A 14,699-nucleotide genomic window follows, 5' to 3' on the forward strand; every position below is an offset into this window, starting at 1 on the left:
ATAGTAAATAGGTTTATCTTTATTGTATAATAGTTGCGTACCTAGGTGATGAATTCGATCAAATATTCAAACACGTAGTCTTGATTTTAATCTTCATAAATAACAGCAGCCTGGATTAATTTCTGAATCGTATAAAAACTTTCAGATAAACCTATTTTGCCGGTTACACGCGAATGATTTATCGGGTAAGACAGAGATTTTTCTTGTTACTGGAATTGAATTTGTATGTTGCCATAAATGCCATCAAGAACACAATGGTAACCGCCCTTCTGTTCTCTATCTAATCGATCGAGTGAACAAAAATTTTATATAGTCTCCATACATGTAATTATAAATTGATGTTATGGGTTTTAAACTAAAACCCATTTAATTAGTAGCCCATTAGATAATCTACTAAGGCCCAAGGTATAATTTGAATAACAAAACCCAAATAACAACTAGAATTAAATCGAGCCGCACTCCCGCGTCACCCAACTCGTTTAATCTTTAATGTTATTTACTCAATCGACAAGTTAACCCAATATACTAAAAATACATGTTGATAACATTAAAATTACCAACATGAATGAAACCGATTGAGCAGGCATTTTTTTTTAACATTGGTTTTGGCAGTAATGGATGGCGTGAAGAAAGTCAATAAGATTAGAAAATTTTGGGCATCTAATAATTAAACTTTGAGCATCCAAAACCAAAAACCACCTAGAGTTTTCTCATAACTTGTAGTCATACAATATTACAGTAACAACTCTCAGTGTTCATGATTCATCCATAGTACTTGCTGCTTTTTTATTCAACACAACCTTTATATGTTTCAATGTTTCATCATACAATTCTATGACTACTAAATACACTTCTCTAAATATACTATAAACCGATTTTGTATAAAATTATACACCAAATACCCCAAAGTCAATATGCAAATACGGATGATTCATATATTAAATCGCGTATTCATCATCTTCAACTCCTTCACCTTCGAGTCTCCACTCGCTTCCATAATAAGAATTCGGCAAACCAAGCCAAAACTTAAAAGCTTCCGCAGCTCGTTTCCTCTCAACCCTCCTATCTTGCCTTGCTCTTGAAGCATGTTTACTTGTAAACATTCTTGAATGCATCTCTACATAGATTCTAGTATACTTAGTCTTATTTGGTGCTATCCCTAATTCCTCCATGAAAGCCACTATTTCCAATGCTTTCTTAAAGAATGCAGCCCTTACACATATATCCGCTAAAGTATCCAACAACCCTTCATCCGGCTTCAACACAGGAACCTTCGACTCGGGTTTAGAAATCTTAATTTCATCGCCTATTATTAAACCACACCGTTCCTTAATCTCGTTCCAAAGCAATAATGCTTCACCCGGCTTTCTTGCTAACGCTATACAACTTGCAAGACTACCATATGTAGCAACATCCGGATACATCCCTTTCTTTTTCATTTTGTCAATTAGATCCTTTACGGGATCAAGCATACCCGCTCGACTATAAGCTTCAATCAACATGTTCCAAGCAACTAAATCCACTTTCACTCGCGGGTCTTTTTCCATTTCGTTAAAAACATCATGGGCTAGCTTCGGTTGGCCCGACACTGAAAAGGCTTTCATGAGGGTGGTGTAACTTATCTTCGTGGGAGCAATGCCTCTAGCTCTCATCTCGTTAAAGAACTCAAGTGCTCCCGCGCAATCATCAATTAATATGCACCCGTCGATTAAAGTATTGTACGATACAGCATCGGGTTCAATTCCCGCATTGATCATTTCCTTAATCGTCTCCCTCGCGTTATCTAACTGAAGTTGTTGGCAATAACCTTTTAACAGGATGTTGTAAGTTATCCGATTTGCTTGAATTCCAGATAATGTCATTTCGTTTAAAACTTGTCGGGCCTTTTCCATTGACCCGACATTGACCAGTGCAGAGACTACAGTCGTGTATGAAACATGGTCCGGATGACTAGAACTGTCTTCTTGGTTTCTCATTGCTTCCAGCATCCTCACGGTGTCTTTAATCCGACCCGCTTTCATATAACCCTTCATTAACGTCGTGTACATTCTAGTATTCGGTTGGAACGCCTTTTGCAACAATGGCGGTTCATAATCACTCGGGTACTTAATATTCGGAAGCAACTTTTCAAACACTTCACTTTCATTTTCATTCAATGATTCCTGCAAACTCGCTTCCCTTAAAATCTTACAAACATCCTGCCTTCCTTCCCTCATCGCCTGCACAATCTTCTCCGCAGTTTCCAGATCACCAAACCCGATATAACTCGCCACCAACGACTGCAACGTCGTCATACACAACGGTATTTCCCGTTCGAGAATCCGTTCCAATACAAACACAAGCAAGTCCTTCCTCTCAATTCTCGCACAAAGCTTAATCATAACATTATAACTCAACACATCCGGCTCACACTCGCTCTCCAACATCTCATCGAACAACTTCCCGAACTTCTCGGTCCACCCCAAATTCGCACACGCGTTCAAAACCGCATTATACGCGGCCGTATCCGGTTTCGAATTCGCCACCAGGGTCGAGTCCGAGAATCGTTTAATTGTTCGGGTGACCTGGCTGAACAACTTAACCGCCTCTTTCGGGCCGTCATCGCCCGAATTAGCGAGGCGGCTAACGACGGCACTCCAAGCCTTGACATGTGGTAAATAGCCTGACCGGAGCATGGACTTGAGGATGGAGTTAGCGTAAAGGGTGTCGCCGGACTTGGCGGCGGCGACGGCGAGGAGGCCGAGGGAGTTGGAGTCAAGGCGGTGGAGCTGGCGTTCATGGCGGAGGCGGCGGATGATGGACTGAGCTCTGGTTAAAGCAGTGGGTGTGTTTTGGTAAGACAATTGGCAGATTAATCTGCTTAAGCAAGTGGGGTTTGGTAAGTGAGGAGATTGGGTGTATGCAAGCCAGGCATCGTCGGTTTTTCTTTGACGGAGGAGGTTTAGAAGGGTATTATTGGAATTTTGACGGTGGTTTGTGGTGGTGGTGGTGATGGAGGTGGGGTTGGTGGTGGATTTGATTCGAGAAGGGTTTCTGGTGGGGTGGGCCCAGTGGAGGTGGTGGTGGTGGCGGCGGGGTTGGGAGAAGGTGGCGGCGGAGGAGGAGGGTGGCGGTGGTGGTGGTGGTGAGGGTGGGGGTATAACGGTCATTACGGCGGGAGATTAATAATTTGGGTGAGGGGATAAGGTACGGTGGGGGGAGTATTTGAGTGGAGAAAGGAAAGTACAACATATTGTGCAGGATGTACCACGTTGGTTACTTGTTGTCCTCTTGTTTTTCTTGAATTATTTGTGGATGATAAGAGCTAAATATACAGTAGTTTGGCATCAAAATCAAATAAATAAGTTTTTTTAAGCAAATTTGTATCATTAATTGAGTACTGATTATTGGGGTACTGAGCTGACATGTTATTGAAGAAAAACTCGTACATCAGATCCGACCTGGATACCTTTGTTAACAGAAACCAACCTCATGTCACTGACACTTTAATTCAAAATCTTTTAATAAAATCTTTGAGTGTCTCGTCTCAACCATCAAATAAATATAAGTATGCACTGTTACCAAATTTTTTTATAATAAATTCAAGTGAATAAATAAATCCAAGCAGTTAAGATTACAAACACCGTAAAAATTGTCTACGAATAGGCTGCTAAAGTTGTTAACATTGTATAGTTGGAAAGTTTTTTTTGTTGAAAGGATAATATAGGTATAGTTTAGTGGAATAACAGAAAATAGTGATACCAAAAGATCCAAATGGAAATATCCTGGTCACTTAAAATAAATCCAAATAGTTTAGAATGATATGGGTATAGTTTACTTTCGTATAAAACACAAAAAATCCTACGGATAAGTTGTTACATATTCATCAACCAACAGATCTATAAAATTAATTATTTGGATACTACCAATTATTATATATGATAATTAAGATTTTTGGTGCCCCTAAGTTCTTATTGGGCTACTTAGCTGCACCATATTGGTTCACATAATTTTGTTTTCGTTTTCGTTTTTGTTTTTGTTTTCGTTTTTGTTTTTATTTTTTTTACTTCAGGTATCTTAACGAAAACAGACCGAATATCAATTTTGTTTTTGTTTTTTAATTTTAGTTATGATATCGTAACGAACATGACAGAAACCATTCGAATTCGCACAGACTCGCCACATTTTGCTTTAATTCCGGTACCGTAACGAACATAAAGAAAACCGACCGAAAGCCAATTTTGTTGTTTTTAGCTTTAATTCCGGTATCGTAACAAGCTTGACCAGAACTGACCGAATTTACGTAGACTCACCACCTCAACGCCAGGGATCGACAACGCTGGGTCTTCCCAACACCCAAGTTTTACTGACTAACGCCACCCCATTGGTCCATCTCGATTTTTAGTTTTTGTTTTTGGTTTTTAGTACCGGTATCATAACGCACATAACAGAAACCAACATAATTCGCGTCGACTTACCATCTCAACACCAGTGACTGACAACGCTTGGGTTTATCATCACCCAGGTTTTACCGACATGTCCCGACGCAACTCGTCGGGTAAAACACTCATTTAAGTTAATCTGCATTCAGTAAGAATGAATAACGATCCACATAGTAAAATTAAAGAAAATATAGTAGAGAAAATGCTATAAATATGTTTTAAACATGACATTTTATCAGGAGGGAGGTACATTCACTAAAATGACACATAATACTGCTCTGAATATAAGAAATGTCCCAACTCAAATAACAAAAGTAAAACTACATGGGATTGTGTTTATGTTTTTTGGTCCAACCCCGTCCAAAACCGAAATTGAATATAAGTAAACCGACCAGCTTATAACCGGGAAAAAAAAAAGAAAAAAAAAAACAAAACCATATTCTAACAAGAACCTTAATACATACAAAACAATCATTATAAGAAAACAATCATCTATATACTAACGAGCCGAGGGGAGTGCGATAGACTCATGAAACGACACATAAGGATCGACACCCACTCCCAGGCCCATGTTTAATGAAGAATTAAACGAGTTCCGTGATATTTCTTCAGAACTACCTCCACCCCTTTCAATCAAGATTGCATCTTGTATTTCTTTTATAACTTCAGACATCGAAGGCCTTGTGTTTGAGTGAGGTTGCACACACATTAACGCTTTCTCTGCTACTTTCCACATTGACTGAATATCATACTCGTCCCCTAAAGCCGGATCAATGATACCTTGAATATCCCCACTCTCTATATGCAATTTTGCCTAAAAAAACAAAAAAAATAATGACAAAATATTAACATTCAACGACTTGACAAAAAACGCATGTGGCCCGACCCGCCTAAGCCCAACCAGACTTACCCATTGAACAATGTTGCGACAATTTATACCAAAACTCTCATTTGAAATTGCTTCTTTGCCAGATATCAGTTCAAGTAAAATGACTCCAAAACTATAGATATCACTTTTTTCTGTCAAATGATTGGATATATAGTATCTGCAAAACACGAAGCATGACAGAATTAGCTTACATTAGTTGTTAATATGAGTACAAGATGGCATATAATGACTTACTCAGGATCAAGATAGCCGACAGTGCCTCGAACAATGCTCGAAACATGTGAAATCCCATCAACCGCGAGTTTTGAGAGGCCAAAATCTGAAACCTTGGCTTTCATGTTGTTATCAAGAAGAATGTTGCTTGTTTTCAAGTCTATGAATAATTGAAGGGACACAACCAGTATGAAGATACTCGATTCCTAAAACAATTCACAATCCTGTTACAATATTTAATATTATATATGAAGCGTGAAAGTGGAAATTTATAAGAAAATGGTTTCACGAACCTTTGGCAGCCTCTTCTGCGATCTCAAGCCGTTTGATCCATTTGAGTCTATGTTCTTTTGCTAAAGGTCCTATTTTGAATACAACCCTTTGTTAACTAAAAGATATAAAATAATAATTCAACTTTAGAAATATAATAATATCAAAAGGTTACCATAAAGATGTTCTTTGAGAGTTCCATTGTGCATGAACTCATAAACAAGAATATCCTTCCCTTCTTCTTGACAAAATCCATAAAATTTTACCAAGTTTCTATGATGTATTCTTGACAGAAGACTCACCTTCATAAAATCATTTGATATAAACATTATCGTTCTAAAAGTGTGAACAAAATTAGTTAACGAAAATTTCATTTACCTCATTTGCAAATTCCTTTTTTCCCTGTTGGATGTTGCAATTTCCTAATATTTTGACCGCGATTTCCTTTCCGTCGGTTAATTTACCATAATATACAGTACCAAAGCCTCCAGAACCAACTTTTTTCTGGAAATTATCGGTCGCGGCTCTAAGTTCAGATAGTGTAAAACATTGGGCGCCTTCTGAAGTTGCATTACTCATAGAAGAAATATGGAAGTTGCCTTCGGGCTCTATCAAAAAATAATTAAATAAAAAATTATTAAAAATGTACATCAAACATAAATGATTAATTAGTATTATACCTTTCTTGTGATATTTTTTCCTTTGGCGTATGATCAGGCACGAGGTTATAAATCCTATTAATAAAGCAACAACCCCAACTACTAATCCGAAGATAATGTATTTATTGAGCCTCCCACCACTAGTTTTCTTATGAAGATTATCGTTTCCAGTGTAGCTGATAAAACAAAAAATATCAAGAATTTGAGTTTGTACATTTGAGTTTAACGACAAATGAGTAATGTTAGTTAATTCGCTAAAATTTTCAAGAAATGAAAAATAATACCTACTTTAAGACTATGTTCTTGTTCAGAAGACCTGATGGCACGGAGCCAGATAACAAGTTATTCTGCACATACCTGCATAATTTAGGTTTGTCAAGAGACCTGTGTATTGTATTTGACTTTCTAAAGTCAAATGTTGACTCGTTTTTTCAGACATTAGAAAACTTGGGTTATGTTTGACTCTTTAAAGTCAAATGTTGACTCTTTACTTTTTTTTATATAAAGGATTTAAGTACTTACAACTTGTGTAAGTTAGGTAAGTCTGCTAACGAGGGTGGTAGACCACCGGCCAACTGATTGTTTTCAAGATGTCTGCATAAGAAAAGATTATTATTAGCCTATATAAATCACAGATTTTAGAAAAACAAAGGTAAAGTTATCTGCTTTACATGATCTTTAAGTTTGGGCATCCACTAAAATCAGGGATTGAACCAGTAAATGCATTCCCATCGATCCACCTACAAGAATGTAAGTATAAGATCATCCTATTTTGTTATGATGCAATATAACAATCATACAAGAATATTTTAATAAAATACATAGTTAAACTCACAGCTCTTCTAAGCTGCTCAACTTGGCCAATTCAGAAGGAATGCTTCCACTTATGTTCTCATTTGACAATTTGCTACATAAAATGTGAGGCTTCTTTAGAATGCTTTTGTTAAAACTATAGAAGGAGAAAAGGGTATTTAGACATTTTACACTGAGATAATCTTGGGCTGCGGGTCTAAATTACACTCCAACCAGGACCAAGGAACTGGCAAGCATGGATCACCACCTTCTTGAGCCCAGTCTAACAACTTGTAACCCGATACTAAGCTAGCAGCCACAGCACCTAAACCGAAAAGACAAAAACACCCCCAAGATCGTTACTTTTTCATCATTACACCCAAAACACAAAAGAGTAAACCAGCCCACACTTACCATCAAAAGACCCGTCGCTTATTTTAACATATTTACTGATCTCAATTGCATTAACAAGAGGACCCTCAGTAGAATCATCTGTTTGTGCAAATCTAAATGATAAAACAAAAGGAAGTGATATGTTATAAAATCCCGGCTCGTATACGCGGTAACTTCCCTGAGCGTTTTCTTGTATGTTGACAATAGCTTTACTAATATCCGGTGCTCCAGGAAGAAAAAGCCGAAACTTCCGGTCTTGTGTCGGGCTTAAATTTTCAATTTCTGCAAAGTACGTGTAGGCCCAACCAAAGCCCGGGAAGCCATCCAAATTCAAACGATAAGTTAACGTTCCATTTCGGCCCACAACAGCCGTCTGCATAACTTTCTGAGGTGGCAATTCGTCTTTCCCAATATCAATCGGTGAACTGGTTGACACTTTTTCAGTCCCAGCTGCCACATCAACAAGATAATTTGCTTTTTTCACCAAATCGGATTGCCATAATATATCAAACGGATCATCTGGGTATCTGAAATTAAAAGAAACAATCTTTATAAGCCCATATCAAGTATAAAGTCAAAAGATTACTTAGATGACTTTCAAAGGTCAAACCGAATAAAAAATTACAAAACTTGATTCTTAATATACCTGACTGGATCTTCATTATCAGCCCCAAAATTGATACGGGCCGAAACACTAAGAAAGAAATGGTCCTCAAACGGTGTAAGATAAACCGAACCGTTAAATTGTCTAAGCTCGAGTGTGGAAATGAACGGGAGCCCGGTTGTTGAATTTGATAAGCACATGCTGACCGTTGGATCAGAAGCTAAAAAAATGAGTTCTTGAGACTCAATTGTGTTAGCATCTGAAATGACAATAGTTGCCCAATGAGTGGGCCCCATGGAAATATCGAATTTCGGGTATACATTGTTGTTATCAAAATTGCCATATAAGAATGTGGCTCTTACGAGGTATCGAGTCCTAGCTTTCACATATATCATTTGATCATCAGGAGTCCACTCGAGCCCAAGTCTGTCGGTGTGATTCTTTTCGCCACCACAATCTAGACTTATAAAACCTGCTAAAAACAGTCCAATTGTGAGTACTAAGACTAGGAAAAACAACATGTGCATTGTGGGTCCCATCTTAATTTCTTGCAACTAATCTTCAACTCTTTAAACACAAGTAAAAAATCGGATTCGCGTAAAGCAAGTGCCGAATGGAACCTATGCTATTAACCTTTCAAGATAAGGTCCTGGGCTTGATCAGGAAAATGGGACAAATTATCATAAGCCTTTAATGACCCACTAAATGAAAATGTTCAATGATTCAAAGGAACTTCACCTAACCTTTAGTGAGGTTGACTATATGCAATACACAAGTTATTATTTTGACTTTTAGTTTGTTGAAGCTCATCCAGGATTTTTTACTGACAATGCACAGTAACTTTTTTTTTACATTATATTTTTACATTTTGGTATGATCTCAATGAATAAAGATAATCAAGATTCATATGGTAATGGTTTGATCAAGACAAAACCTTGGTAGTTTGCATCAGATAATGAATATTCATAGGTGAAGTGAAATGTTGACAGCAACAAATAAATCTACCATAAAGAAAAGGTTCTGAAAAGTATTCATCATAAAAGGAATATAAACTTTAAACCCTAAAAAACATGAAAAATCATATCTTTTTAATAACAAACCAAGAAACACATAGGAACTCACTGAACATTCATCTGGTAAACAAACTTATAAAAAATAAAAAATAACATAAATGTCTCATATACATGAATAAGCATAATCAATAGAGAGTAAAGATTGAACCTGGAATCTGGGCTTTGGTAAACTCCATGAAACTGTAAAGAATAATAATAATAATAATAATAATAATAATAATAATAATAATAACATAGAACAAGAAGAAGAAATGATGAAAGCCCATTTGGGTTATGTTCAATCTTTGCTAAGAATTAGGGGTTTAGCAGGATACTGATCAAATTACAGCACGTAAATAATTAAAAACATGGCTGCATTAGAAGCTAATATGCAAAGGATTGAATATCAAAAACCCTAAGAGCAATTGTTAAAACATGTGTTCAGGGATGATGATGATGTTTTAATAAGGTGGGTGGAATGACTGAATGAGTATAAACATGGAGTATGTGCAGGCTGAGGAAAAAGCCCATCAAAACAAGAAACATGTGGGGCCTACCAACACTTGGTGGGTGTTTGGACTGACTTCACTTTAATTATTTATTATTATCATTCTCTGTCACTTTCGGCCTTTAGTAGTAGTAGTAGTATTATTATTATTATTATTATTATTATTATTGTTATTGTTTTTGGAAGTGAGATTTTTATGTGTGGAACACAAATTCCATTAACTTTTCGAATAAACCACATGTTGTGACGTAACATAATAGGTGAAGCTACGTCTTTAACGTGAGTTAGTAGTAAGGCGGTATGTGTCACCGACAAACATGTCGATCAACTTGGCTCATCTACGTAGGCAGGATCGGCTTGTGGATAGTGCGAGTTAGACACTCGGCTGAGGCCCATAATTTTCGTGGGCCAAAATTTATATATATATATATAGTTTATGTGCATATTTAAAACTTATGTGGGCCACTTACATAAATGTAGTACATGTGTAAATTTGTGATTTATATATCCAATCAATTATTTATAAATATGATAAAACTAATCTCAAAATGTTAATATATAAAAAATTAAAAAATTATTAGATTGTTAAAAGTTCCAAAGAGTTCTTAACTTATTCGTGAAATAATACCAACCTATTAATATCTATCATTTAACATTTATTATTTAATATATCAAATTATTATTACTTCTTTTCTTTAAACCAACGAGTCAACGACTTAATGATAACTACGTGGACCTACAGCTAAAACTCGTATAGTCGGTAAAACCAACGAGGCCATCACAAAGGCCAAAGATAGTAGGTAAACCTTCAAATTGATATTTTGCTTTTAGTCTTTTTACTTCAAATTATTCCATCTAAATCTAATTGCTTTTAGTCTTTTTACATTACAAAACACTAAGATAATTATAAAATCCTCTTTTTCAGCAACCAACCAACTTTAGAAAATATTGAAATCATTTTTCTTCAAGAAAAGTATATACAAAAGTAATTAGATGGAATACTTTCGACTTTATTAAATTAAGCTTGATGAAAGAATAAAACCAAAATACCAACTTATTCACTTTGCTAACAAGCTACATGATAAAAGTTTGGAATCATAGACATATCAACCTAAGAAATCTGATGTATTGATATTTAACGGTACAAGATCGTTGCAGGACGTATGCTAGTATGTTAACAATTATAAGCACATTACTAAACCATAATGTAACATCCGATGTTTAATGTCATTGGACCAACAAATAACAAATGCTAACACGAGATCATAAATGACATGTCTTTTAACATACTAATACATAAAAAGAACGTGAATTTACTTAAATCATGTCTAGCACAAGTTTACAACAGAAAACCTTCAATAGATTGTGATCACAGAAATTTAATTAGATAAATATAAAATAAAGTAATCTAATACTCTCACTATAAGATTATTTTTTTACTATTAAAACTTCCTCTTTTTTTTTCTTTTGTTGTTGTGGTCGTCTTGATTCCCTTCGGCCTTTCAACAATTCAAGTCAATTTTAATTAATTTGTATAAGCCCAAATGCCCAATTGAGTTAGTTACGCATATTCAGCCCATTCACAAATAACTAATTTGAAGCCCACTATCATTATTTGTGTCAAATTGTGTGTTCATAATTTGAGTTTCTAGACCAAAATCATTTTCATCAATTTTGTTTCCTAATTCAACTTCAAATGAATTGAAATAATCTAATCTATAAAAAATACCTATTGTTCACATGGCATTCAACTAGGCCCAAATATACAAATTTTCAATATAATAAATTTCACTTAACTATCTATTTTGATTTAATTAAAATTGTTAAAATGAAAAACATGTTATTGGTGGAAATCAAGCTCACTACCTTGTTTTTAAAATATTTGTGTCTTACTAACTGAACTAAGATAATTTGATGTTAACCTTCTATTTTTCTTAATAGGTATAATTTACAACTTTCCATGTTGATTTATTTAAACTACATAAACAAATTATTCTTACTAATCTATGTATTTTAGAACTATACAATTACCCAGTCATAATGTAATACCATGTAAAGTTATAATGTCCATTATGTTATTCATATATTTATATTTGATCACATATTAGAAAATTATGTTCCAGCTACAACCTATGTCCTCTTATACTGATATGCATAAAATATATAATGTGAGGTAGATCGTAAATGAGAACTAATATTATTCTAATTGTATTTACAAAACTGGTGGCAATTCAGGGCATTGAAAGATTATTTAATCTTAATATAATACATACATATGATATCAGGGCCGGCTCTGAGAAAGCAAAAAAAATTTTGAATCGAAGGCGAAAATTTTTTTGGGCCTTAAATAAAATGAGTATTTTGTTGGGTTTAAACAGTTTAATTTTTATAAAATGTATATGTGCTTACTTGATTATAATTTGGGTTGTGTAAATTAAACATGTCTTAAGTGAGGCTAGAACCCGCAACCTCTTGGTTGTGAGTAATACCCATTTGCCATTAGACCAAGCTAATGGTTATATAATTGTGTTTAAACATTAAATATACATATTGTTTTTAATAAAAATACCTATAATTTAAAAAAAAATCGGGCCTAGCGGGGTGTTGGGCCTGTGGCCATCGACCACCCAGCCACCCCCAAGGGCCAGTCATGTATGATATACTTCAACTCCATGTTAAGTTGATTAGTTAATGTTTTGGTATTAATAAGGAGTGTCTGTTATAACTAATAAGCATTCTGTAAATGACAGGTGAAAAAACGGTAAAACAAAAGGATAACAGGTTGAAAGAAAGGGCCAAGCCAAACAAATAATTTCTCAATAGTTGTGGGGAAATGTTAATTTTTCGCTTATCAAGTTCATGCAATTTACTCTTTTTTCGACATAAAGTGTCTATTTTTGTGACTTTCACCCAATGTTATTAGCACATAAAAAACTTATACTAAAATCTACACCAGCATAGCCGTTTACCAACAAAAGTAAAAGAGAAAGTAAAAAGCCCATTTTAATTTTCGAAGGCGAACTACATTTGAAAAAAGAAAGATGGAACGAAAAGGGCCCTTCAACCAATTTTGTTCAAGTTTAAAACATTACCGATTCAGTTTAATTTAACCCGTTTCAATGGTGAGAATTATAAATTGGTCATGAACCTACGGTTTTATTAGTTCCAAGCCGGTTCCTGTTTAACCAGTTCCAAACCAGTTCGATTCCTTGGGTTGGTTAACCGTACTCTGTGTGCACCTCTACTATATATATAAAGGACATTTTATGTTCAACTATAGATAGTAGTGGTTGCTCAAAACAGTTAATATATTTTAAAAAAAGTAGGTAAAGTGGGGTTCTTGCTACCTTTTTTTTAACTGACAAACTCACATTCTTTGATGCTACTCTAAAATATAGACGGCGCTCAACTATCTAGTTTGTTTAGGAGAGTGGTCAAAAAAGATTGATATCCAATTGCAATTATACTAATCCTAAAGTCGAAAAATTAAGAATTGTGCTTGAAGAATTAAACCGATTCCAACAAACACCGAAGCCTGAAGTTAGGAATGGCATCAAGGTCGTGAGATTGTAGAAGTGAATTGGAAAAGTGTGTTATATAATGGCTTTTGTTTATTTATTTAAATAATAGTATTTTTGTCATACATAATATATTTTTAATTGTTCTATTAGTGAGTTTTTTTTTCAAGCCCTCGTTTTTCAACACTTTGCGTAATGACAGATCTTGAACAAATATTCAGGAGTATCCTAGAAAAATGGACCTTGGGGTATTAATACTTGCTTAGGGGTGTATCCAAAAAATAAAATAGAGAACAAAAAAATTGTACTAGTTTTGTACTTTGCCAAGAAAGTTAAGAAGTACCCCGAGATAACTCTGCTTCTAAGCTAGATCTGTCATGGGTTTTGGGCCTAGGCATAATGTAACATTCGTTACTTTTCAAACCCGACCCGTTTCGAATTTTCGGTTTTGTTTATATATACTGGGTTAGGTTATAATAGGAAGTATAGTTTTTATAGGAAGGATAAGAAGTAATCTTGTACATTGATTTTAAATATGGAGGGTTGAGATTAGTTTCGGAGGAAATCAAGTGTGAAAGAAGGGGAGGGCATAAAAGGAATAACACATTTGCTGAATTTCTATCTCCACATGCAAGGCAAATGCCAAATTTCCCCATCATTTTAAAACGTCCATAACTTTTTTTACGACGTTTTTATTGAAAAACAAATTCACCATAATAGCGAGTGTCTTTTTATCTTTCATATGAGTACCATATTGTAATATAAAATTTTAAAAAAATTAGTGGGTTTTTACAAATTGTGTTTTACAAAATTGTGTTATACAATAGTATTTTTCATTGTGTTTTTTCCATTGTATTTTTTACATTGTGTCATACAATAGTGTTTTTTATTGTGTTTTTTCATTGTGATTTTTTTTTCCATTGTGTTTTTCATAGTGTTTTCCATTGTGTTTTTCCCGACTTTTCCGGCGAGGTGGTAGCGGTGGGTGACGGTTGTGGTGGCGGTGAGCGGTGGAGTGGTGGTGGTTGTAGAGAGTAAATATGTAATTGGGTTTTATGTAATTGGGTTTTTGAAATTAAATTAAGTGGATTTTGATATTTAAGTGTTAGACTAAAATACCCGCCTTCCTAACCTTCTTAGGAATATATATATATATATTATTAACGTTCTCAAGTTTCATTTTATGTGACAATCGTCATTTCATTATCCTTGTTAGTATACCGTATTCGTATTCACTAAACCGGCTCGTTTCGTCGGTTCATTGTATTTATGTTTAACATTCATCGTTGATATAATATTCGCGAGGATTTACGTTTATCGTTCTTTTTCTTTATCCTTTTGTTCGACTATCAAAACTCCAAGGTTTAAAGTTCTTAACTA

General features: G+C 34.9%; 1 protein-coding gene and 1 pseudogene across 2 annotated transcripts; both read right to left on the minus strand.

Annotated features, from left to right (window-relative positions):
- Positions 1-772: 772 nt before the first annotated feature.
- Positions 773-3,149, minus strand: LOC143539948 (pentatricopeptide repeat-containing protein At3g09650, chloroplastic-like). Its single transcript, XM_077033130.1, has one exon. It carries the CDS (start codon positions 3,147-3,149, stop codon positions 939-941), a length of 2,211 nt encoding a protein of 736 aa, XP_076889245.1. The 3' UTR covers positions 773-938.
- A 1,696-nt stretch (positions 3,150-4,845) lies between these two features.
- LOC143539949 (putative LRR receptor-like serine/threonine-protein kinase At1g67720) lies at positions 4,846-8,780 on the minus strand (annotated as a pseudogene). Its single transcript, XR_013136515.1, has 14 exons — positions 8,284-8,780; positions 7,659-8,164; positions 7,437-7,569; positions 7,288-7,359; positions 7,124-7,192; positions 6,975-7,046; positions 6,741-6,809; positions 6,474-6,628; positions 6,172-6,401; positions 5,969-6,095; positions 5,817-5,885; positions 5,545-5,729; positions 5,332-5,467; positions 4,846-5,235 (listed from the first exon to the last, which is right to left on the minus strand). The product of XR_013136515.1 is annotated as a putative LRR receptor-like serine/threonine-protein kinase At1g67720 (transcript).
- Positions 8,781-14,699: the final 5,919 nt, after the last annotated feature.

The sequence above is a fragment of the Bidens hawaiensis genome, unplaced genomic scaffold (assembly GCF_021521415.1).
Source record: "Bidens hawaiensis isolate Kalapana, Puna unplaced genomic scaffold, B.hawaiensis_p1.1 tig00012097_1, whole genome shotgun sequence".
In the NCBI taxonomy this organism is placed as follows: domain Eukaryota; kingdom Viridiplantae; phylum Streptophyta; class Magnoliopsida; order Asterales; family Asteraceae; genus Bidens; species Bidens hawaiensis.